Source organism: Gordionus sp. m RMFG-2023, chromosome 1 (assembly GCF_954871325.1).
Source record: "Gordionus sp. m RMFG-2023 chromosome 1, tfGorSpeb1-WG-v2, whole genome shotgun sequence".
NCBI classification, from domain to species: Eukaryota; Metazoa; Nematomorpha; class Gordioida; order Chordodea; family Parachordodidae; genus Gordionus; species Gordionus sp. m RMFG-2023.
The window spans coordinates 80,545,656-80,571,642 of record NC_088775.1 but is presented as its reverse complement, the minus strand read 5'-3'; the positions used below and the strand labels follow the sequence as shown (position 1 = coordinate 80,571,642).

At 27.7% G+C, this 25,987-nt stretch overlaps 1 protein-coding gene across 3 annotated transcripts; it reads right to left on the bottom strand.

Annotated features, from left to right (window-relative positions):
• Positions 1–294: 294 nt before the first annotated feature.
• On the bottom strand, positions 295–25,144 carry LOC135931146 (phosphatidylinositol 4-kinase beta-like). Of its 3 annotated transcripts, none has more exons than XM_065468049.1 (15): positions 24,165–25,144; positions 22,516–22,633; positions 16,761–16,892; positions 15,269–15,501; positions 14,645–14,905; positions 8,102–8,251; positions 7,871–8,013; positions 6,503–6,931; positions 5,536–5,856; positions 4,684–4,866; positions 3,610–3,800; positions 2,889–3,092; positions 2,344–2,476; positions 2,166–2,286; positions 295–733 (listed from the first exon to the last, which is right to left on the bottom strand). In XM_065468049.1, exons 1-15 carry the CDS (start codon positions 25,021–25,023, stop codon positions 549–551), a joined length of 3,663 nt encoding a protein of 1,220 aa, XP_065324121.1. In that variant the 5' UTR covers positions 25,024–25,144; the 3' UTR covers positions 295–548. The 3 variants fall into 3 exon arrangements, with proteins under 3 accessions (XP_065324121.1, XP_065324120.1, XP_065324122.1); XM_065468048.1 differs by having other exon boundaries at positions 2,889–3,095; positions 24,165–25,142; XM_065468050.1 differs by lacking the exon at positions 14,645–14,905 and having other exon boundaries at positions 2,889–3,095; positions 24,165–25,142.
• Positions 25,145–25,987: the final 843 nt, after the last annotated feature.

The following is a 25,987-nucleotide window of genomic DNA, read 5'->3' as shown; positions in this document are numbered from 1 at the left end:
AATTTGGATGAGAGTGGTTAGAGAATGGCTTTGTTTAGAATGTAAGAAAGAAAAGAAATTAGAGGGGAACTGACCCGAGAAAATTTGGTAATGGGAAAATAGCATTTATTTTTACAAGAAAAAACATATTAAAAAAATTAGATTGAATCGTTTTAGATATTTTATTATAGGAAATAGATAAATATTGTTCGTTTTACTCGGTTAAAAATAATTATCGTTGCGAAATAGAAAATCATTTTATTTTTCTAACATTTTTATTACAAAATCTATTTATACATTACATAAGAAGAGCGTGTTTTGTGGTTGGCACATTTATATTTATAAAAATAATAATAAATGCTTAAAACTTAATTTAAATAATTTTAGATAAATTATAATAAAAAATTTAATATATAAATATATTAGTTTTATATAAATTTTTTTCAAAATCATTGGCAATATAATAAATACACAGGGAGAAAGGAAATTTAATTTATGAATAAATAGAATAACACTATGGTTATTTTAAAAAAGACTCTAGCGATAATCCATAATAATTAATATTATTTTTATAATATTCCATTAGATAGATATTGAAAACCGTCATAAAGCCGGGTAGTAATAGAATGTACACTGGTTTCGACCAAATTTTCAACCAAGCATCTCAACTGCTCCTCTGTCATATTTAAATGGAATCGATCTCTCATTCCTTTGATCGTGCTAACGCTGTTTTTAAAGCAAGGTAGTTGGGAATCTAAACAAAAAAAAAGAGAAGCACATTTTAAAAAATTATTATCAAGGATTACTAAAAAAATCAATTGATGTTGGTAAAAATCCACATTTAGTTTAAATAAAAGAACTACACATGGGTCAAGGTTTTATGCGGAAGAGTTTTGGAATAGATAGGGGCAAACACTTGATGCTAGCTGAGGGTTTGCATCGATAACATAATACAAAATTTCCTCATTTATGTAAAGTGAAACAGAAAAAGATGTAAAGGTTCTGACCGGCTGAGATATTTTTGGATAGCTGTTATTTTGGGCATTTACAAACTCGAATGACCCTCAGATAACAAAAGTCTTGTTGCTACCAACCATCCTTCATACCAAGTAGTAGCTAACGGCGTGTTCATCGTAACCGAATTAACCTGAATCATGCTCATTTCAAATTCAGATTTAATGTAGGAAGTATTCATAGTTAATTTATTAACTTACTTTAAATGATTTTAAAAAATATGGAGGTTGTCGCAAGAAGGATGTTGCAGTCTGGCTCAATGAATGTGTCGGTTACCAAAAATAATTCCACATTTCAAGATGCTAATTCTCGGATGTCGGAAGGAATTTCTGGGGACCTAGAGGATTCATTATTAAATGAAGTGGAACATTAGGGACCTATCAAGGGCAATAACAATGGCAATTTTTGTAATATATTTATATATTTTTTGTAAAATGTCAAAATTAGTAATAAACCTCCTTGAAAATAAGGGAGGTGTTATAGATTGTAATTTTTTTTAGAATATATTAATTATTATTAAAAATTTTTTATAAATTATTAATTCATGTGTTATGGATTTTAAGAAGAGAAAAATAATTATCCTGTATAATTTTGATTCGTTTAAGTAGAAAGTATATAAAAGAGTAAAAAAAATTAAAATATCCGTTCAAATAAATAAAGGTCATTGAATTTTAAATTAAATATATAAAAAAAATTAACTGTAATTTATTTTATTAAAATAAATTTTAGGGGATTAATTTCAATAATATTCTGTCGGAATTTTATAACTTCAAATAAAATTAAGGAACAAATTCTCAACAAGAAGATTCTTGTGGAAAGAATGGAGGTATATGTAAGTTGCCTAAGTAATTTTTTAAATAAAGGCTTAGACTATATACCAGCGCTGTTTGTATGTGGTCAGGGTCTTATACCACGGTGGAGAGGGGAAGGCAAGATGGTCATTGAAATTGAGTTATGAAAACTTGAATATAATTGAAAGGGGGTATTATTGAATTGGATTTCCTATTTTTGCTAATTTTAATTCAACTTATTGCTAATTTTGAATCGGTAAGGGGTAGGAGGGGGCAAATCACTATTGGCTTGGGGAGGCGGTTGTAGAGGTCTTTGCATGTAGCATGATTCAAAAATATATAGTGTATAAATTTATTTGATTTAAAATATAGAAAATTAACTCAATTGCATGATTTCCACCAAAGTCAAAATTTTATCCATGTGCTTTCGAGCAGCTATGAACCCTTTAAGCATAAGTATTTTGAAATATTCAAACATATCACTACCAAAACCACCCATTACCTAAAGATAACAATAATTATTCTTTTATTGTAATTATTAATTATATTTAGTCATTACATCTACAAATTCTTGGGTTAGTTTAAATGGCGAGTTTTCAAACCCTAAATTTTTCGGTGAATTCGAAAGCATATAGGCAAAATCGATGTGTATTAGATGACCTTCGGAGTCTAGCAAAATATTACCATTGTGACTAATTGATAGTTTTATATTTTCAAAAAAATATAAATATAACCATGCAATCGAATAATGATAGTCGTAAAATGATCCCTTTTAATACTTTCATCAATGACAAATAGTTTTAAGTTCAAAATATCTTCAACTAAAAGCTAAATTTTACTTTTAAATGCAATATTTTACTCCAAACTCTACTCATTGTAAAAAAATTATTTAAATCAGACCGTTTAGATGATGATTACCTTGATATTTATTTATAAAATTTTTCAAAAATAATTCCGTTTTATCAATTTAGATCTATTATCACTTATCTAAAATTCCCATAACATTATTATTTTTTTTTAAATTAAAATGATCTTCATTACAGTTCTTTGGAATATCTTCCCTTTTAAAAAATAATAATCAAAATTACATAATAATTACATTACCGATCTTTTAAGAGCAGTAAATAGCAAACTATACAATAAGCCGCACAACTTTGAACGAAGCTTCTTTGAGCACTGAGAAACTCCTCGCTGTTAGCATTGCCGAATTCGCTCAAGAAGTAACCGAGTAATGTGAAGTTAGAACAAATATTATTATTGATTTTTGTGTTAGATGGAGGAGTGGGCTCGGATTTAGGATTTTCCTGTCTGCTGTTTTTTATAATAAAAATGAGGGAATAAAAATATTAAGCTTATGTGAAATGAGTCATGTTTCTATGTTTTTTTTAAACAACCGAGCTGGTTATGACGGTTATATAGAATGTTTGATTGTGTACAATATCGTACGAGGTCGAAAACTCGAAATGCCAAAAAACTGATATCGTTTTTAAATATTTAAGAAATCTCCATTTTTAACGATTTTTTTTTCTTTCCCATTTCGCATTTTTGAACGAGAACTTAAAAGTGTCAATCAATTGAAAACTGCAAATAAAAATATTTTTCCGATCGATTTATGTTATATGGAGTTTAATCTTCGGCAAAATTAAATTTGACATTTTATTTTCAACGAAATTTAGAAAATTAAAATAGCGGTAATTTTTTTTTAGGAAGAGCACTTCCCTTTTGCAAAATTATTGACGGCAATATTGGTTTATATATAAAAAAAGATCGTTAAAATTTTCATGTCGCAATAAATATGTAAGTTGAAATTAATATAATAATATACATTGCAGATGACAGTATTTCCTCAAAACTCTCAAGATTTTGAGCATTTTGTATGGAAGGCGAAAGATTTCTTTTGATTTGGTGTAAGGAAATCGCGTTCACAATGGGCCTTATCATGCCGCTGTCCTTTGAAAACACGAATATATCGTAGGGGTAAAGCCAAAGGGATATTCTCTCCTCTGACCAAATTTTCTTTTTTTTTAAAAAAAATAATATATACAAATAAAAAGAATGAATGAATATTGAAAAGATTAAATCATATTAATTATTTTTGTTTTTTTTATAATATTTTTGAACGTTCTTTCATTTTTTGACTATTATCCATTTAATTTCTTATAAAATTTATTTTTCGCTATGTTTAAGTTTATATAAATAATCTTATAGGAAGATATATCTAATAATTCGGCTTCATATTGATCTTTGCCATCGCTTAATTACAATAAGTTTAAATTAGAATTCTTTGAAGCAAATATAAATAAATTTTATAAAAAAAATATAATAGCTCATAGAGCCAATAGTCATCGAATTTCCCATTTTTTAAGTAAAGATAACCTGTATTTTGGGTAGCGCGTATTATAATAATAATATTACATAAATTTTAAAAAAATATATATATGGTTAACTTAATGTCTACACTAGTTAAATGAGTTAAAAGATATTTATAAAAATTAACCTATTAAATCAATAAATATATTTTAATCTTTTTAGATTTAAGCATATATTTATATATAAAATACGTTCTTCTTTGAATGTTTTTAACTAGTTTTTTGTTCTAATGCAATGTTCAAATTATACAAGTAAGAAGAAACTTTATTCTAAAAAAATGTAATTATAAATAAAACTAAATCACATTTTTATTCATATATTTGTTTAACTTATACAAATCAGAAATTCAGTTAACCAAAATTGGTTACTAATATTGGTAGTAGGGTATTTTGGACATGCACATTGGATAACATTATTAACAAATTCTGAAAATTCGTAGCTGATTTCTTCAAGCTAGGACGGTATATTATAGAGGATAAAGCGTTCAAACTTTTAGTAAAATATTTAAGCAAGAAAAAAATAATAAAACTTGTAAAAGCATTAAAATTTGTTGAGCCATAAGTTCTTGTCTTAGATCGTCTCCGCATTTAATAATTATGGGAAACAGGTTCCATTTTCCCAAATGCCCGTATGGCGATTGAGCTTTAAGTCTTTGAAATTTATCCATCCAAGGTTCCTTCAAAATTGATGCCGATGGGTCATCTGGATCTCTCTAAAAAATGATATATATTTTTTAAAAAAACAATAAATATTCAACATCTGAATATTGATAATGCGTCAAGGTTTGTTTTAATAGGTAAAAGTGAGTTTAGTTATGCGTTATTCTTTTTTTTTTAAAGTAACGTCTATACAACCACTAATATAATTTTGATATTAAATTATAGGACAAATAGATTTTGTATGACAAATATTAGTAATTAATTTATTTATTTTATAAATTACAACTTTACTTAAAATCATATTAAATATTGTATATAAAAATAAAAATAAAAGGAAATAATATATTATTTCTTTTTGTCAAATTACGTAGAGGGGGGGTAGGTATTTTTAAAAAAAATTTTAATTGCATAAAAAACATAAAAGCTATCTGAAGGAAATTTTGATAACACTAAAAAATTATTTATAAAAATTAATTTTCTTTTAATAAACTTAATTTAACAAAATCAGGAATTATAAAAAGACATTAAACTTTTTAGATGGTTAAACAATTTTGTATCGACAAAATAAGTAGCAGTTAAATATATGGTAATAATAAAAATTTAAAACAAAAAAAAAGTTTGTTTTTTTTCGTTTATTTATTTTTCATGACGGTTTTTTAAATCCCTCAATATACCCCATAGTTACGTCCTAAATAACTATATTTTTTATAAAAGATGCTTACTTTAAAAGAAGATTTAGGTGTTAATAGAGTTTCGGCCAATCGTTTCCTGATGTCTCCTGCCATCACCAATAAGGACCCCGAATTGGTTGCGTCTTTTTTGTCATTACAATTGACCGTTCCATTCGATTCTTGACAATTTTGTAGCTGCAAATGGCCATTATTCGTGTAACCACTATCATTACTGGCGTAACTGTCCATAGAAAACTGGGATAATTGATCGGGCGCTGGAAAAATTAGAGGTTTGTTGTTAGATAATGAGTACGATTCTAAGTGACACGAAGGCTGGGTCGAACTAGAGATGGAAAGACGATTAGTGTCTATCTATTTATTTTTGTACAATGATTAGAATAAATTATTTGATTTATTTTGCAATGTGTGATGTGTAAATATAAAATATTAATGTTCGAGAACAAGATAAAATGCATCTCTTATGCGGACGCAAAAATTACTCATATCTAGTTATTTAAATACTACAAATGGAAAGAGTATTGGTTGGATAAAATATAATTATTATAATTTGTGCTTTTGCAATTTATCAGAATAAAAATTTATCATAGCTTGAAATTTAAAATATTTAAGATAACCTAAAATAACTTTTGAGAGCCTTTCTTTGATATATTTAAGGCCGCATCATTGTGCTATTTGACTTTTGTTTTTATTTCTATTCAAAAAGTCTGAACACCATTTTTTTTAAATTATAGATTTTTACATAAGGGTAATCTTATCTTAAAAATACGCATTTATGGTTGTACTTATTCTAATTTTTATAAATCATTATTCGGAATAGCCATTTAGAATTTAAAAAAGAAAATGGATGAGTCGGAACATAGACTTAAGCTTTATTTAATATTTAAATAATTAAACATTTAGGTTGAAACTAAAAACAATTGTTTTATGTAGCATGCAATATTTTAAATAGTATTTTTTTTTTCTTTCTAAACAAATGCTAATTAAAACTAAAACTTACCTCGAAATCCAATCCGCCATTGCCATTGTAGTTATTAACACAATTATTAATATTGTTATTGGCGTTGTTAACAACGAACGATGAAATGGAAGTGGTATCGTCGTAAGATAGTGTATCAGTATTATCTTCCGTATCTTGGGCTCTGTGCCCATTCGGTACATTAAGTTCGAAGTTATAAAAATTATAGGCTGACAAGTTATTGTGAGGCAAATTCAAATGCTGTAAATTTTCCGCACTTCTGGTAAAACGCAGGAACGAAGATTGACTGTTGTTGTGAGACAAGTGAGGGACGAAACGCGGATTAGAGCGGAAAGAAGAAATGTGTATGGAATCATTCATATATTGTTCAGTTTCTAACATTTTTTTAGGGACCGGACATGTGGATATGTCGGAACATTCTAGAACTTCTACGTATAAGATAAAAGGCGCCTATTTTTTGTATATATAATGGTAATAATATAATAGTTTTATCCCTTTGAAAGAACGATGCATTTTAGAATCATATTTCTGCTACTAACGCGAGTTACTTCATCTGAAACCATCAAAATATTAAAATTAAATATTAATTTTAAACATTCCAATTTATTACAGAAGTTATATAATATTTATATTTGAAACAGGAGTTAATCATATAAGACATTTATTATTTTTAAATTTATCAATGTTAAATTTTTTTTTAAAAAATAGGATTTTATATAAAATGATTAATTTTATGATTAAAACATATTTAATAAGATAAAGGTGCAATCAATGCAACGTTCCCCTTTACTTAATCATTTTTTAAATTGTTACGCCTCCCGATATGGCTAGGGGAGGTGGTATCCATATGATGCCGCTTTTAAAAAAAAAATATTTTTTTAATTTAAATTGCATATTATTTATATCGATAAAAATAAATCTTTTCATTATAACGAAAACAAAAAATTATCAGCATTTTTTCCGCCCCTGAATGGGTTAATTAAAATAGATTAAATTAGTTACTTCGATTTATAATTTTTATTTTTAAAAAATCATTCTTATAGTTTAAGTTAATTATCAATTTACTATACTCAAGAAAAAGGGTGTTTAGAGGAGGCAAGCTCAACCGGATAATCGTACAAAAAGGTGTTTAAACATAAGAAGTTTTAAAAGCTAAATGGTGTAATTGATATTCATATTTTATCTAGTTGATGTAATGATTTAGCAAATTAATTGATTTATATCAACCAATGTTCAATTAATTCCCCCAGGTACTCATTTTTAACAAAAAACAAATAATTTTTCGATATTTTTGTCTAAAATCTTGCGAAAAAAATTGAGAAATTGGTAGTGGTGGGGAGTATTAAGGTTGATCATAAAATACAAATTTTTTTTTTTTGAAAATTTAACTTTATCTTTCGAATTCAAAACAACGGCGCTGGATGGATGAATTCGAAGTATGTGATGAGGTGTTTGGCGAGAATATATGGGCAACCATACTCGACTAGGAAGGTTCATATTAAGTAACGTTATTTCGGATATCAATTTGGTCGCTGTCATTATAATTGATAAAGGTATATATTATATGAAAAGAAAACAAAAATTTTATATTTTAATAAGATGAATCAAACACGTAAATACTTCTTAAATCTTTACTAGCGAACATTTGTAATTTATTGCCTATCTTATGGAGAGCTTTCAAAAATTCGTATTGCGGAATCAATTTAGGCGCGTCGCAGTTGCATTTATGAAACAAGGTACACATTTTCTCAGCAATAACTGGGTTCATGCCTTTTTTTTAAAAAAAATATCGAAGAAATTTTTAATTTTATAGTAGTTATTAATTAAAAAAAAGATTTCCATGTCGACCCAAGACTCAGATTTGCCCCTACAATAATCTCAGTATAAGATATTGATTTGACGCGTTTAACAATAAAATAAATCAAAAAATATTTTCTTTTTTTTTAGATCAATTCCAAAATCTTTTTAAAAAAATTCGAATTCTTTTAAAATATTAAGAAGTTTTAAAAAATATAATGATATATATTAAATTTTTAAAATTTTCGAATATATTTTTGACATATTTTTATTTTCTATATTAGAAAAAAAGCTTATATTTTTTTTTCTCTATAAAGTTTTTCAAAAGTTTGCGAATCGTATTTTTTGATTAAAAAATTTATTTAATATTAATAATTTAAAAAAACCATAGAAAATAAAAAGGTTTATAACCTAATTTTTCGCAATCATTTTTGTAGATTGTTCAAAATATTATGCTCCTTGCCCCCCCCCACCTCCCAAATCAAATGTTTATTGTATCTATAATCATATCTTCATAGTCGCCCACATTTATTTTTAATTTATTTTTAAATTTAGATAATATGGTTTAGTTATGCAACTCTATAGGTGTTTAGTTGAAAGCCAACAATAATTCTCACTATATAAGCAAATTGTAATACCTCCAAAGAATATATCTATTGAGAAGTAAAACATTTTCAGTGAGATTTAACAAGTGGGTTGGGGGAAAATAAATGTTTTTTAAAACATTTTCACCTTATATTCCATAAACTTTTAGTTGAGTAATGCTCTTCTATTAATATGGTAAATAGGAGAATAAACATTAATACTGCAATAAAAATCCTAATATGGATGAGAGTGCTATATAATGACATGAAAACGTTAGATTTAAACCGGGGCGATCTCCAGGACCGCGTAAAATGGAGAAAGGCGATTAAAAGGTAAAATGGTTGACTCTGGTAATCCAGGAAAATAACCCTGCGTTCCCAGTTAGCGCGAATTCGTGGCGAAGTATACAATGCAAATTCGCACTAACTGTGAATGTAGGGCAAACGAAGAAGAATAATTATTTTTAAAAAATTAACATTTTAAAAATTAGGCCGTGTCTAAAATATTAAAAAATTCGATTTGCAAACTTATGACATTTTATCTTAAAAAAATTTTTAAATATAAAAATAAAAACATATCCAAAATATAATTCTATAAAATTTTAAAAACATAACATACGATTTCATTAAAATTTTAAACTTCTGAAAGTTTTAAAACTTTTCGAATTTTATAAAAAAATGATTTTGGACATAGCATTAACAAAAAATTCTTTTTAGGAGACCGATAGTAAAATAATGCACCTCACCCGGATCTGTGATTGAGACAGTGTTCGGGTCGATAGATCTGGTCGACCAGATCGGTCCATTTGGTTAAGTTGGGTCTGATTCATTTTATCGACCTAATACCCGCTAATTAGACTCAACCAAGCAATTTAATGCCCCTTTTCACAATCATCTAAGAAACATATCCCAAAAAAATTATTCTTAAAGATCCCGTTAAAAAAATATAATACTTTTAAAAAAAGAATTCAGATAAGTTAAAATAAAATATCAAAGAATCTAAATTTGCGTGACAAAAAAAATATGCGAAATTATTAAAACAGAAGAGTAGAGGCAGATCTATAAAAAAAAGGAAACTTATTTTATTTGAAGACAGTGGGTCTTCAATTTCTATGAGGTGCTAAACAGTTTAAAAATAAAATTTTGGCGCAATTTTTCAAGATAACGTGAACGTCCCATTTCATCACAACGATAGCAAATGTAAAGGATAGTGAGATATTAATAAAATAAAAAACTAAGAACGCGTTTTGCAATGTTCTAAAGGTGGAACGGAAATGGGAACTTTTTTTTGGCCGGAAAAGGGAAACAGAAATGCCTTTTGTTTTAGGTTCCTGACTATAATATTATGATCCCCAAGAAAAATATAATAATTTATTGAATCTAATGAATAGGTAAGATTACGGCTAGCGGGCAGAGGGGGCTTATCAGTTCAAGGTTTAAAAGGTTCACATAGTTATATACTAGCATTCTATACTATGTATATTTGGCACAAAAAATGAGTCAAGCTTTTCAAATTTTTCAATGATTAAGCGTGTTTTTGAAGTTAAAATGGAAATACTTACACGCAATATTAGGTTGCATATTATAATATTAACAGTTTAAAATATAATAAAATGGATATTTTATGAAAGTTTAAATCCCCTTTTAGTAATTGGGAAAGCTTCATAATTTTAGTGAGCTAAAGGCTAGTAGAATCAGGGATAGTCGGGTCAATTAAATTATTGTATATACTAATAAAATAGGATAGATTTGGTATTTATTTATATGAGATTTAAATCAATTCCATATGATAATAAAATTAACACATTAATGGTCAAAGAATGGTATTTATTTATATATAATTTAAAACAATTCCATATGATAATGGAATTAGCACATTAACGGTCAACGTTGCATATATGGTAGAGTTATTTATATTTTATATATTTTTGAGTTGAAATAAATTATATATATAGAAAAGGGGACGGACATTTAATTTTTTTATGCCAAAATATTAGCTTCATATATTCTTACTATATCATGTTGCAAAAATGGAAAATATTTATTTTCCGTTTGCTAGAAGATGATACTAAATTTCGTAAATTTTAGACGCTTATAAAAAGCAATATGTTCTAGACTTCCCCAATGACAGAGAATTTATTTATTTTTAATAGAATAAATATAAATTTATTTCTTACAGGTGCCGCCTTATTGGTCCTTAATTTTATCTCGGATTTACAATTTTAAGTGTACCAAAACTTTCAAGCTTTTACATCCATCCTGTGAAAAGTAAAGTAAAGGTCAAAGCAAAGAAGACAAGATTAGCAAGTTTGAATATTGGGACGCTTAAAAGTAAGACGAGAGAATTGGTATCAATGTTGAACAAGAGAAAAGTTGATATAGCGGCATACAAGCGACGAAATGGAAAGGACAGAAGACTTTAATGATTGGAGATGGGTATAAATTGTACTATAATGGAATTGTTAGCAATAGGAACGGTGTAGGCATCATCCTCAGTCAAGATCTAACCTCCTCAGTATTAGAAGTCAACAGGATCTCTGATAGACTAATGAAGATAAAACTCTGCATTGGTCAATCAATACTACACATCCTTTCAGTATATGCTTCTCAGACGGGTTGCAAGGAAGAAGAGAAAGATGACTTTAGAGCTATACTTGATGAAGCTGTAATGGAAATCCCTAAGGATGACCTAGTCATAATTGGTGGTGACTTAAATGTGCATGTGGGGAAAGCAAGAGATATCTACAAAAGGCATCATGGTGGTTTTGGATATGGAGAAAGTGATGAAGGAGAGCACGTACTGAAATTTGCGCAAGCCTTCGACCTTGTCTTAACCAACACCTACTATAAGAAAAAAGACAGTCATTTAATAACATACGAAAGTGGTACAAGTAAAACACAGATAGATTACATGCTAATCTCTCGCAGAAGATTAAAAGATGTAATAGACTGCAAAGTCATCCCAGGAGAAGATATCGCCGCACAACACAAGCTACTAGTCATGGATTTACACATCTCAAATAAATCCACTCAAAACAAGATAAAACTGGAACCATGCATCAAATGGGGCAAATTAAAAACAATGACAAATGCCTTTGCAATCAATGCAAACCTTGAAACAATAGATTCCTCACAAGTCAGTGAAAAATGTGGACAGACCTTTCAGCCAGATTAATAGACACTGCCAAATCGACACTAGGCTTGACAAGGAGAGGCAACAAATCATACAAAGAACTATGGTGGTGGAATGAAGAGATACAAACACTATAAAGGAGAAAAAAGCCCTATGTAAAATATGGTTCAAATCCAAAAACTCAGATAACAAGACAAATTACAAAAAATCCAAGAGAATAGCTACAAAGGCGGTGGCTAGGGCCAAATCTATGGCATACGATGACATGCATGATGAACTACATACTAAAGAAGGGCTAAATAAAATATACAGATTAGCCAAACAGCGAGAAAAGAACTCTAGGGATATAAACGGAGCTCCGAAAGTAATCAAAAATAAAGATGGGAAATTGATAATAAAGGAAAAAGAAATAATGAATAGATGGAAAGAATATTTTCAGGAGCTTCTCAACTTTAATCCCAACATACTAAATCTAGACGAACACTCCCCATGTCAAAACCTTGTACAACCTATAACAGAACAAGAAATAATCACATGCCTCAAGCATATAAAAAACAACAAAGCTAGGGGTCCAGACGATATTCCAAGAAAGCCTTAAAGCACTAGGAGATGATGGAATACATCTCCTCACAAATCTATACAATAAAATACTTGAAAATGAAGAAGTTTCCCAAAATTGGAGGCAGAGCTATCTAGTTCCTATCTTCAAAAATAAAGGGTATCCACACAATTGTCAAAATTATAGGGGCATAAAACTAATGTCACACTGTCTAAAACTATGCGAAAAAATAATAGAAAAAGATTAAGAGACATAATCGAAATAGGAGAGACTCAGTTTGGCCTTATGCCGATGGTATCCACGCAATTAGGCAAATGAGTGAAAAATACAAAGAAAAGAACAAAAAACTACACATGGTCTTTCTCGATCGATCTAGAAAAGGCCTTCGATAGAATTCCAAGAAAACTTATCTGGTGGGCGCTACGCCACAAAAAGGTTCCCGAAAAATATATAAGAATAATACAAGATATGTATATGGGCCATACAACAATGGTCCGTAGCACAACAGGTATTTCAGCAGGCTTCACAATAGCCGAAGGAGTTCATCAAGAGTCGGCTCTCAGCCCACTTCTCTTCATTACAGTAATAGATGTATTAGCACAGTCTATACCTCAAACAGTCCCGTGGAATATAATATTTGCAGATGATATTGTGATACTTGCCGAATCCAAGGATGAAATGAAAGAAAGATTAGTGAGTTGGATAAATATCCTAGAAAAGCACGGACTAAAAGTAAATAGAGAAAAGACGGAGTATATGGTGATAGGAGGAGATGAAACAGAAGTATTGATATAAATGAATGGCAGATATCGGTATTTGAAGCTGCAAATATTTGAGCTCCACTATACAAACAAACGGCACAATAGAAAAAGAGATAAAGAGTAAAATTAATCAAGGGTGGTTAAAGTGAAGATTTTTATCTGGAGTGCTATTTGACGAAAGAATCCCACACAAATTAAAGGGAAAAATTGACAGTTCCATAGTACAACCAACTATTCTATATAGTTCGGAAACATGGCCAAACAAAGAATCAGACGAGAGAAGTCTACAAACTATGGAGATGAGAATACTGAGGATGATTGCTGGGGTAACAAGAAAGGATAAAGTGCGCAGTACAAGAATACTAAGTAGTTTAAAGGTAGTGCCCATTAAGACTAAGTTAATGGTAAACAGACTTAGGTAGTATGGGCACACAATGAGAAGGCCTATGAACTACATAGGAAATAAGGTTGAGAGTTTGGAAGTGATGGGCAAACGTAATAGAGGAAGGCCAAAACTTCAATGGGGCCATAAAGTTAGAGCCAATATAAAAAAGTATAAATTAGATAAAAGAGATTGTATGAATAACATAAAGTGGAGAGAGATGTTGAAGGAGCTTACCACCAGAAAAGGTGAAAGCTAAAGAGAAAAAAATATATATGTATGGCATGTTGATCAAATAGCAGTATATTTAGTAAAATTAAATTACGCTAAAATATATAAATTTTTTTTTAAATTGACACTGTATAAAATTTTAGGTAAGAGTTTGGGGTATCTTATGGTCAGTGGCGTAGCTAAGAATTTTTCTTAGAGTGGGTCCATAAGGCCCCCTTTAACGGGCCTTTGGCCCTTTTGCCCGGCCTTCGGTCGGGTTTATCTTACAAATCATAACCATATCTTGGATAATATATAATAAATATATTTTTTAAATGCATCAATAATATGTTATTATAATTTAGTAGATTATTCTCAATGACTTTATAATAATACTATCCAGAATAATTTCAATAGTAATATAATATCCTTCCACAAACATCAAAACCAGAAAAATATAAATATTAATGGTATTTATTTTATATAAAGTCACTTTTAAGTCTTTTGAACGTATAATCTAAAAAGAAATTTTTGCTGTGGGAGGGGTCCAAACCCGAAAACCACCCCCGTAGCTACGCCACTGCTTATGGTATTTCGAAATCCTCGGACACGACAATTATTTCGGAACCTATGATGATTTTTTACTAAGATTCCTACCTAATAACCGGGGTCTCCCATGATAAATTTATACAATAATAAGTTTAAATTTTTTTTATAAAGGTCAAATAGTTGCGTACTGTCATTCGAATTATGGATATTTATTCTAGAATTAGGGTGGATTGAAATACAAGTGCAACCATTATCGAAAGCCCGTCCGGAATTAATATCACCTATCCCCCTGGGTAAAAATGAGACCCTCTGGCTTACGGTGGAATGAACAAAATTGAGACTGCTATTGCTTTTGTTATAATTATAGTTGTAAGCAGCCATTAAGTTGTTAAAATTGCTATCGGGTAAATTGGGTGGCGATTGGATAGACGATTTTCCGTATCCTACAACTTTGGAGAAAGATAGAAATGTATATTGTGTGATTTTTTTTCATTTTACAATATAATATTTAAAAAATATTTAGATTGGTTGCGTCAATAAGATCGTGAGAGATGGGGTAGGTAGGGACACCTAAATTTAATTTTGAGTGAGCCTAAAATATTTTATTTCTTAAAAAAATTAAAATATGGATCGGCGATTCTCCGAAACTCTAGTGGAAAGTGGAGTAATAGAGATTGGAAAGGGGCTAACTGGAATAACGAGGTAAACCTGAACCAAAAAAAGGGTTTAATAAATGAAAGGATCTACCAATCTATTTATTTATATTTTTGAAAAATGACATAATTAAATATATATATATATACATATATTACTTGTAGCATCAGATTTTGATCGGTAATGATGAAGGCCCTTTTTCCTGAATTGTTGACAATTAATGGAATAATCGGAATTTGAGGAAATGGCTGTTTTAATCTTGGAGTTTTCGGTGATTTCATCGCCTTTAATAATACTGGGTTTATCATGTGTTGTCAGATTATTGTTTAGAGAATTTTCTGAAGGTGGGCTAGGAATTTTGATTAATTTATCAGCCTCGACATTTCGAATTCTTTGAAACGTAAATATTGGTCATATTTAATAAATTATATAATTTTATTGATACTATTTGGATAAATTTGGTGGATAATTTTTTTTTGAATATTCAAATCTTTTTTGTTTTTGTCCGAGCTCTATTTCACTTTAAAACTTGGACGATATGAAAATTTGGACAGTAACTGCTGCCCACAAAAGTAACTTAGCTATAGCAACTCATTCATTTTTTAGTTAGACTTAGTCAAGCTACAATTTTCTTAAAGTAGCTTAAAGCTTACTGCGTTTTTTTAGCAAATATCATTAAGTAAGCTACTTTTTAACAAATGAAATGTGTTAATATTTTGATATATTAAACCGACATTAATAAATTAAATGTATTTTTCATATTTGAAAGAAGTTTTTTTAACTACTACAATACATTGTCATTTTTCAGTACCTTGGAAAGTTTATTTATAGTTTTGCTTGGATAAATAAATCCATAATAACTTTTAACCGAAAAAATATTAAGTGAATGTTTATATAATTTTGAATTATTTTTTTTTATGAATATAAAAATTTATTCGTTTATATATAGTTGTTAATTGACTTAGCTTATTTAAAATTTGTTGAAGAGAAGAAAAAAATAGGCATTTTTTTTATTTATTTTGTGAAATATTTCCCAAAATTATTTTTTAAAAAAAAATAACTAGGTATATTTTATCATTATTGTTGTACTAACGCAAATGTTAGAGAAAGTAGCATATATTTTTCAAAGGTAGCTTGTGTAACCGGTTTTCATTCTATTGTAGCTCATAAGTCCGGACAAATTGTGAAAAATTTTTTAAGGGGCGAGCCAACGTTTTTAAAATATTTTTAAAACTGATAATTGCATAATATGAACCTTTCCTTCTTCATAAAAAGATCATTACGAGAAGGGCAGGACAGCTTTTTTTAAAGGATTAGTTTGCGGGCTGAGCCAAACTTTTCAAAAAATATAAAGGCCGATTCGGGTCGGGCCGATCTCAATTGTAGATATGCCAATCTTTGATATAAAACCTCATTTTTTGACCATTGTGAGGTGGTTACGCGATTCCCTACGGTTATTCCCGCCAAATATTAGCATGGCTCATTAGCAGCGGAATGGAAAAAATTAATAACAAAATCTCAAAAATTTAGTGGATAAAAATTTTTTTTGTAATAAATTAAAATTTTCTTTTAAGTATCATCCGCCATCTATTTTGTCAATGAGAAGAGGGCTTTCGTATTTTATAATAACATTATAAAAATCACATATACTTTAAATCTTCGGTAAATATTATTTCCTTTAGTTTTAGGCCCCTGTGTTTTCTGCGGGATACGTTTAAGTCGGGTTGAAAGGCGTCTAATAAACAAGTGCACCTCAACGCAAAATCTATATTCATTCGACTCCTTGCATTAGTATTTTAAAAAATAATTAATATATGTTAACGTCACAATGTGTTATTTTTTTTAACTTGTTTTTAACTTGTTTTTTATTTAATTTAAAAAATCGGATTTTATTAAAAATCCTACCTTATGATATTTTGTCCTTATCTTTTTAATAATTTCAAGTTTGCGTAAAAAATCTATGAAAAAAATTTAGGGCTGCACCGCATTTTTGTCGATATTAAAATGGCCTGGCCTATTTATAAAATTATGTATATTTCGAAATTGGCAAAAGATTGACATGTATTTTTTTAAAACATAACCATCTTGGAGTGTTAATAATAGGGCTGTGCCGATACTAAATATTGGATAGGATCGGGCTAATATCTTTAATAAAACCGATCCGATATTTTTTATTGCTTTTTATATAATATATTTCAATCTATTAATAAAAGAAACCAAAATTTAATTTATTTGAAATATTTTTTTAAAAAATCGAATTATTTTAATAGATAAATGAATAAATGGAACCAAAATTTAATTTATTTGTAATATTTTTGAAAAAAATCAAATTATTTTAAAATATAAATGGCATCATTTTTTGTTATGTATTATCTGCAACAAGAAAAGGTTTGAATATATTTAAATTCAGGAGTGTTGTTAAACGATTCGATTTAACCGATTTTTGAAAAATGGCTAACTCAAGATTTTAAAAATAAAATCACTCAGGTTTAGAAATCTTGCTCACCGATGACAAAAATGTTTGGATATCTTATTGGATAAATTTTGAGGCTTATGTAATATTATTTTGGCTCATAATTTAGCCGTTTTTAAAAATCGGCTAAATGGATCTGTTTAGCAACACTAGATTCGATATAACAAAAAACACTTAATTCGTGAAAAATTATTTGTTCATTTATGATATTGGTTAAATTTCAGAGATAGATAGTAAATAAAAATCACTGTAAATACCGGATCGGTATCGATTATCGGATCGGTTCTATAGTAATATCGGGAAATATTGGATCGAATTGAAACTTGAAAAATTTGAAGATCGGCCCAGACCTAGAATACTTGAAAATATGTTATCAAACTATTCTATGGAGGTGTTAGTAGCGGCAAATAACATTATCCTATGCTTTCGATCGGTTTTGGATAGACAAATCCGATCCAATTTTGAACAAATTTTAAATCGTCCGATTCTAAACTCTTCCTTAAAATAATTTTGTTTTATAACAAGTGGTGATGTTATATAGATACTCCAAAACGTTTATGTACACAAATAAAATATCTAATTTTGAGACAAACGCATTTATTAATGGTGTTGTTAAATAGCTCAGTTTAAGCCGATTTTTAAAAACGGCTAACTCAATATCTTAAGAAAAATATTATGTAAGCTTAAAGATTTTGCTCATAAATGGCACAACATAGGATTGAATATCTATTGGTGAAGCTTAGGCAATATTTTCCTGGCTATAATGTTGAGTTAGCAGTTTAACACTACATTTATTATTAAGTCATTTCAATAGTGGCTAAAATATAGATACCTAGAAAAATTAGCTATAAATTATAATTAAGTTCTAGAGTTCATGGAAAATTTTTATAAAAATCATAGAGTAAGTTTTTCTACACTTGCAAATATATTTCCAGCAATATTATAAAAAGGCGTTCAAAAAATGATTAGACTAGTAGTATGTCGCATTAGGTTCAATATATTCAAATAATAATAATTTTTCAAAATGTTTTTGTATTGAACAAAGGACTAAGGATTGGCTTGAAAATATTTTAAAATTCAAAAAACATTTTTTTTTACCAATTCTCTTTAAAATATTTGTGGTGTTTGGACTTGTTATAAATGAAAAAGAATAATATGTAAAAAAAATAGCAATATTCTACACTAAAAAAAACTAAAAAATTTCCATTTCATAGTTGTTCTATCTACTATATATTATTTAAAATGATGATAGATAAGTGATAGTTAGGAGAGTATATATATATATATATATAATACAAAAGTGGCGTAAATTTAGAAATATTATTAGTTAAAAACTTAAAATCAGTTCAAAAATTAGCTCTATAGGAATTTTGTCATATAAAATCTTAAAAATTGAAAATTAATTTTATTTATTTATAAAAAAAATATACCTAAAATTTATATTGTTATAAAAATGTTGCGCGATAGGGTTTATTTATTGGCCCATTTTTGCCCTTGATTGCTTAAAGGGACTCCTAGAGAACTGCGTCAAATTTAGAAACAGAAAATTATTCGAAAATCTCTTTATTGCTCAGGTTTTTTTAAACTCTAATTATGCATAGCATAGAATAATTTTTAGCATTTATTTTTATATAAAATTATAGCTGTTAACGGCTAGGTTTGATCCGATTTTTAATAACGGGTAACTCGATATTTTATTCCAGAAAAATATTATGCAAGCCTGTAGATTCTGGTAAAAGATGGCAGAAAGGTGTGGATTCGGAAAATTTTTCTGCGCCTAAAATATTGAGTTAGCCATTTTTAAAAATCGGTTCAAATCGAGCCGTTTAACCACACTATAAATTCATTTGGTAAAAAACAAATTTATATTTATTACACATATTATTTTATATAAACTTTTCCGCACAACACTGCGCGCAACTTTCTCACCCTTCCTTTAATATTACATTTTTAAATCTTAAATAAAAAGAGTTACTATAACCTCAGTTATTTATATATTTTAAATACTTATCAGTATTTAATTTTTTTTTTGTTGTAATGCGTACGAAGACACAATTATTTTAATTCATCCAAAGGGGGGAATTTTTTTTACATAATTAATTTTTCGCGTAATTTTTTTTTTAGTTTATATTTATTTTGCATAATTTCTAAGAAAAAAAAATATAAAAATAGTGAAATCTCTAATGAACCATCATTTATTATAAATGTGCATACACTTAAAATAGCTGTAGTCAATGTCATTTGCTGTAATAGAAGACATTTAGTGTTTTCTTTATTTGAGTCAAAGAACGAAAAAATAAATAATTTTTTTTAAAGCTATAACCAGAGTTGTTAAACCCTACTATTAAAAGTAGCGCGCTACCACTAACATTACCCATAAAAAAAAGTAGCGCGCTATTAGTTATTATTTTTTAAAGTAGCTTTGGCTACTTTTTGTAAAAAAAATTTAGATATAAATTTGTTTTATTTTTTGGTTATAATGTAATTGTAGTTTTGATTATAAAAAAAATTTATGTAAAAAGACTATAATTTATGTAATAAAAATAACTATTTATGGTAATATTCATTTTTTTATTTATTTCGTTGCATTTTAATAATAAAATAATTTCTATAATATATTCCCAAGTCCAGAGCGATGATCAGAAAGTATAGTTTCGCTTAACTAAATGATCTCTCAAGCCTAGCACTTGAGGACAAGGCAGTATTTAATTTTATATACATATTTTTAATATAATAAATTTAAAAAACGCGTCTATAGGATTTTTCTATTATATTAGTGTCCTTTATTCCAAAAAAATCATCAGTTGTAACTAGGGCATCTTTGTTTGGTATGAGACTATTCAGCTTTACCATGAACCTATCACGTTGACCTTTAGCATCATCGGAATTTATATATGGCCAGTAGTTTAAAATTGGGATGAATCATAAATTTTATTTGCAGGTATATTCTATGCCTGACATCCTATTATCCTTTTGAGGGCTAATGCTGCAGATATTTTTAAAGTCTGAGGGTCTAGCCAATGGCCTGTGATTTCCAAATAAGCTCTAAAAATATTAATATCAGACAATTTATAAATATAAATAAGTATTTACCATCTGTTATGTGTCCAAATATCTGCCGTGGTACATATATATAGGATATCTCTTACAACTCTGCTATATTAGAGCATCTTTCAAGACTTCAAATTATCAGCTATCTTAATCATTAGTTTCTGGTGACATAAATTGTATGAGGGTATAGATTTTTAATCATCATGATAAATGAAAGATTATCAACCAAGCACATTGGCTGAGCTGTATCAATTATAAAATCAACAATGACATTATCAGCCGAGAAATATTGGCATGTGCAATATTATTAATCAATTTAGCTTGAATTGAATTGGTCTTTTTGAATGTAGTCTCCCCTATACTAAATTTATTACGATGTTTTTCTATCTCTTTAAAACTGTTGGCATGAACATTCTTATAAAATAAATATTCGAATTTAAAAATAACAATTACCTTAAAGAGTTTTTGGAAGTTATAGCTACTTGATTTATTTGAGGATATATTTTTTTACATCTTAAACAAATAAATTTGTAGCCACTATCATAAAAATTATAATTAATTATGATATTATATTTAAATTTTCATGTTTATAATTATATTCATTATATTTTTAAAATGCAGCTAAGTAGCGCGTTACTGAGCTACTTTCAAAAAAAGGAGCGCGCTAAAAAAAATCAATAATTGGAGCGTGCTCACTACTTTAACAACTCTGGCTATAACAGAATGACTTAAAATAATTATTATACTTTGTAAAAAAAAAATATCCATTGTTTTTTGTTTAATTTTTTTAAATCCAATAAAACTTAGAAGCTCTTAAATTTTTTAGTTTTACACCCAATATAATTATATAATATTATATAGATTCCACTAGGAATATAGATATTTTTACCAAATAAAAGTGAATATTGTTTAACCAGCAAATCCATAAACCGTGTTCCCCTTCGTATTATTTCTAAATAGTTGTCTGTTTATTTATTTATAAAGCTGAGTCTTGTTAAACGGCTTGTTTTGAGCCGATTAAAATTTTGCTAATTGATGGCACAAAGGTGTGAAAATTATTAAAGAATTCTCAATGCTTATGCAATTCGCTGAAATATTGATGTTATCGAGCCTTATATAACATCCTTAATATTGTTTTTCTAAATAACATAAGTATATTTAGACTTACGTAGTTGGTAACGATCATTTGATTACCAGAAATGAGTTTCAAAAATAAGAAACCAGAACATGGCCTAGGAGCTATTATTGTAACGAGTTTTATTCAAGACTATTTTAAAGTAAGGATATTATTTTATTTTTTTTTTCGATATTCTATTATTTGTCGAGTAACGATAATATCCTTGAATAAATATAATTTTTTTCAGTGAAAATTCAAATATTCTGTTTCCAGTAACTAAAAATTCGAATGTACTAATTGTGCCACTGTTTAAAACTATAATGTCAAATGAGTTCCAAAAGTCACTGAATACAAGGGTTATAAAAAAAAATTAATTGACTTATTGAAATAGGATAAGTATGATAAATTTAAAATATTGATTAGCAGTTGCTAATAATAAATTAGATAAGATAAGGCAGCTCTTGCTCAAAACGAGAATTATGAAATTTAAAAGAAAATTGTATTTATTAAATTACCTTATATGCATTAATAACAAAATATTAATAATAACAAGTAATAGTAAATAATTTTTTTTCAGTCTATTCTATGACAGATAAAATTATATTAACATAACCAGAAATTGTATACTTATAAAACTTAATACTTTTGAGAACATTTCTTTGTCTCTTCTGTTAGTCATATTAAACCAATCTATTCAGCTAAACTAAACTAAATAAATTAAACTTTGTCATGATTTATAATAATGATTCAATTAAAACATTTACCTGTGAATGATGTAGGAATGAAGGACCTCAGCAACTTCTTTCATACTATTGTACATATTTATTATCTGGATCAGATAAAAGTCTACTTCATGTTCTGGAAAAGAAAACATCTTGTTTACTAAAAAAAATAGAATATATACATAAATTATAATAACCAAATATATTTTTTTAATTTTTTTTTACATCCAAAGAGAAATTAAATTTATTTATCACACATATTTCCTTATTTTATTAATGTATACTAAGTAAAATATCCATTAATTTAATTCATTCATTTGTATTGCTTGTTGGTAGTGTTGTTAAACGGCTCGTTTTGAGCCGATTTTTTAAAACGGCTAACTCAATATTTTAACCAGAAAAATATTGTTTGAGCGTCGAGATTTCGATAATATATATCTAGACCTTTGTCCCTTCTATGGGCAAAATCTTCAGGCTTGCATAATATTTTTCTGGGTGAAATATTGAATTAGCCGTTTTTAAAAATCGGCTCAAAACGAGCCGTTTAACAACACTACTTGTTGGTCTACAACCCATCCTGACATAAGTGAATTATATGGCTCCTCTCACATAAGGGCTGGTATTTTAATGGCAAGGAAGCCATCGTCATATTAAATTAGATACTGTTTTTTTTTAACAGATACAGTTTTTTAAATTGGCCCATCAGATCCAACATAGCAAAATGGTGAATAAAAGTATTTTATCATAGAACATTAATATGGGATCATAGATATTTCCTAAAAATATAAGCCCCATACTTGTTTAACAAAAATGATTCAATATTTTGATAAGAAAATTAACTCAGATGCTGTTTATAAATATTTCAGTTTAAATAAAAATAATAATTTAATTAAATTAATCAATTATTAACATTGAAATTCTATTTTGTAATTAAAATTATAAATTATTTTATGAAAATTTGTAATATTGGCAACTTAATTAGTTTATGTTTATATAATAAATTTAACAGGGAAAAATATGTTTAGTGTAATAAAATGAATGTATGTTTGATAAATAAATTTGTTTCAGGAATTATTAATCTCTAAGGTAATTTTAATTTTTTTCAAAAATATGTACATTTTATTTAAATTAGAAATAATTATTAAATAAAAAAAAAAGGCTATTTTTAGAAAAATTTTTTACCTGATCAGAATTTTTATATTTGATCATTTTATAACCTGGCCCAGAATTTTTAAAATTCTATTATTTTGAATAATTTTGGCTTTATATTTTTCAAATTGTTTCTAAGGTTGAAAATGAGCAGTAACTGAATATTAAATAATTATAAGATTTTCCATTTTAAGTTTTTTTTAAAATTAAAAATTGGATTGATTTGATTTTTTTTGGAGCCAGTTTAAAGCTCAATTTTTGGCCAATTCCAGGCCATGTTTAAAAACTAGACCAGGTTAACAGACCAGGCCAAGTTCTTAGTCTGATAAATATTAAATTAAAATATGTGATATATCATATGGCTGATAATTGATCCGTGTAATTAAAATATGTAATATAAATTATATGAATGATAATATAGTCATTTTTTGTCTTGTCAAATGATAAAACTTAATATAAAAAGGGATAAACATTCATATATCTTAAATATAATATGTATTAATATTAAATCTAAACTTGCATAATAAATTCTATCATTTAACCTATATAAGAATGAACCCCAGATTCTTTGGAATTATAAAGATAAGATATAGCTATTGACATGTCAAAATGAGGGGATTCAAAAAGCCTTAATAACCATGATGGTTTATATATATCACTAGCATGAGGTTGACAATCTATATTTTGTACATCACTAACTATACTCTCATTTTTCTCAAAATATTTATTATCTTGAACTATAGAATTTTCCTGTATTGTATAAGGTGGGACAATTTGCGATACTTTTTTATGTTTAGAAAATGAGTAATAAGGTAAATATTTAGTAACATTATAAAATGGTATTGATGATGTTAAAACTGCTGATGTTATTTTATCAGAATCATTTGTAATATCTTTATTATGTGGCATTTGAAAATTAGGAGGAATGGACTTTGTTTCATTGCATAAATTTCCATTAATAATATTTATGTTAATACTATTATCTTTATTATTTGAGCATGAATTTAAAGATGAAGCACTATTACACATAGAATATAGAGATGACCCTGATATAGATGAGTTTAAAGACATAATTGAGTTTTTATAAAAATTTGATTCATCCTTGTTAAGATTGCCATGAACTCCAGCTAAATTATTTGGTGATCTGATAAAATTTGATCGTGGGAAAACATGAGATTGAATAAGCATATTGTTATTTTTTTCCAAGGCATCTAATGATAATGTAGATTTGGTCGATGATGTTGAAAAATCGTTTTGAATATAAGAACTAATATTAGTTAAATACGATGGCAATGTTTTAGACTTTGTATTTTCTAGGGTGTTATTAACATTCGATTTATTGATTGTTTCTTTATTTGATTTCAATTGAATATTATTAACAATATCTATCAAGCCATCCATTCTACTAAACCATGATACAGCAGATTATTTCAGAAAATTAATCGGGATGTGATAAATTATAAAGATTTAATAATAAATGCAGTTATTTACTCATTAATACCTAGCCTTTCCAAAAATTATATATTCGAAGGCCCATTCATAGTTATGAAATAGAAATGCTTCTTATCGAATATTTATCTTCGAACTATTTCAAAATTATGGACAATTTAATTTCACAAACAAACTAGTAATAGTATAAATATATTTCCCAATTGTTTTTTGAATATTACTATTTTGTTATTATAATATATAGTCTATGGAATTCATATTCTACGCAATTTATTTAGATTAAACATCCAGTCCTCAAAGAAAAATTACTAAATGTGTTTAATTCCTTGGTATTAGCTTTAGAAACCATGATCTAGAAATTTATTTGGGTATATTTTTGGGGTGGGGGAAGAGATATTTCCATAAGTCAATGGAGGTCAGGTTTATGGGCTACCTTACTCTCCCCCCACAGGCAACTCGTAACTTCTCACAGTTTGTTTATGATCTTCTCCTTTTTTTTGAAAGCTTAGGAAAGTAAATATGAATCAGATAATAGCGTTTTTTGATATTGGAGTATACAATAGAGATCAGCATAGACAACTCTCAACTGAACCATGAATATTAATGAAAAAAATTTTCTTAATATTTTTAGCCCCTATTTTTATTTAATTTTATACAGGTTGACTCACTCGTTTCTCAGTATTTTTCTGTAAAAAATGATAAATTCGTATTATTCAATGCTTTAAAACATTAATAAAATCCCAAGCCTTTCGGCCTGAATAATATTTTTAAATATCAGTCATGCCCGAAATTTTTTTGAGCCGGTTCGTGCATAGCTTGAATGTGTATGCCGTATCGAGATAAATAAACCCAGAGGGATTCCGAATCTTTTAATTAAAAATAATTTACTGACTGCAATTTTTAAATTTAAAACAAT

Excerpts from the sequence above, each read along its gene's own strand:
- LOC135931146 (XM_065468048.1), bottom strand. The coding sequence starts at position 25,023 with ATGGATGGCTTGATAGATATTGTTAATAATATTCAATTGAAATCAAAT. Across the intron at positions 14,906-15,268 it reads ATCAAAATCTGATGCTACAA|TTGTAGGATACGGAAAATCG; the intron begins GTAATATATGTA and ends CTTTCTCCAAAG. Across the intron at positions 3,096-3,609 it reads GAAATACTGTCATCTGCAAT|CAGACAGGAAAATCCTAAAT; the intron begins GTATATTATTAT and ends TATAAAAAACAG.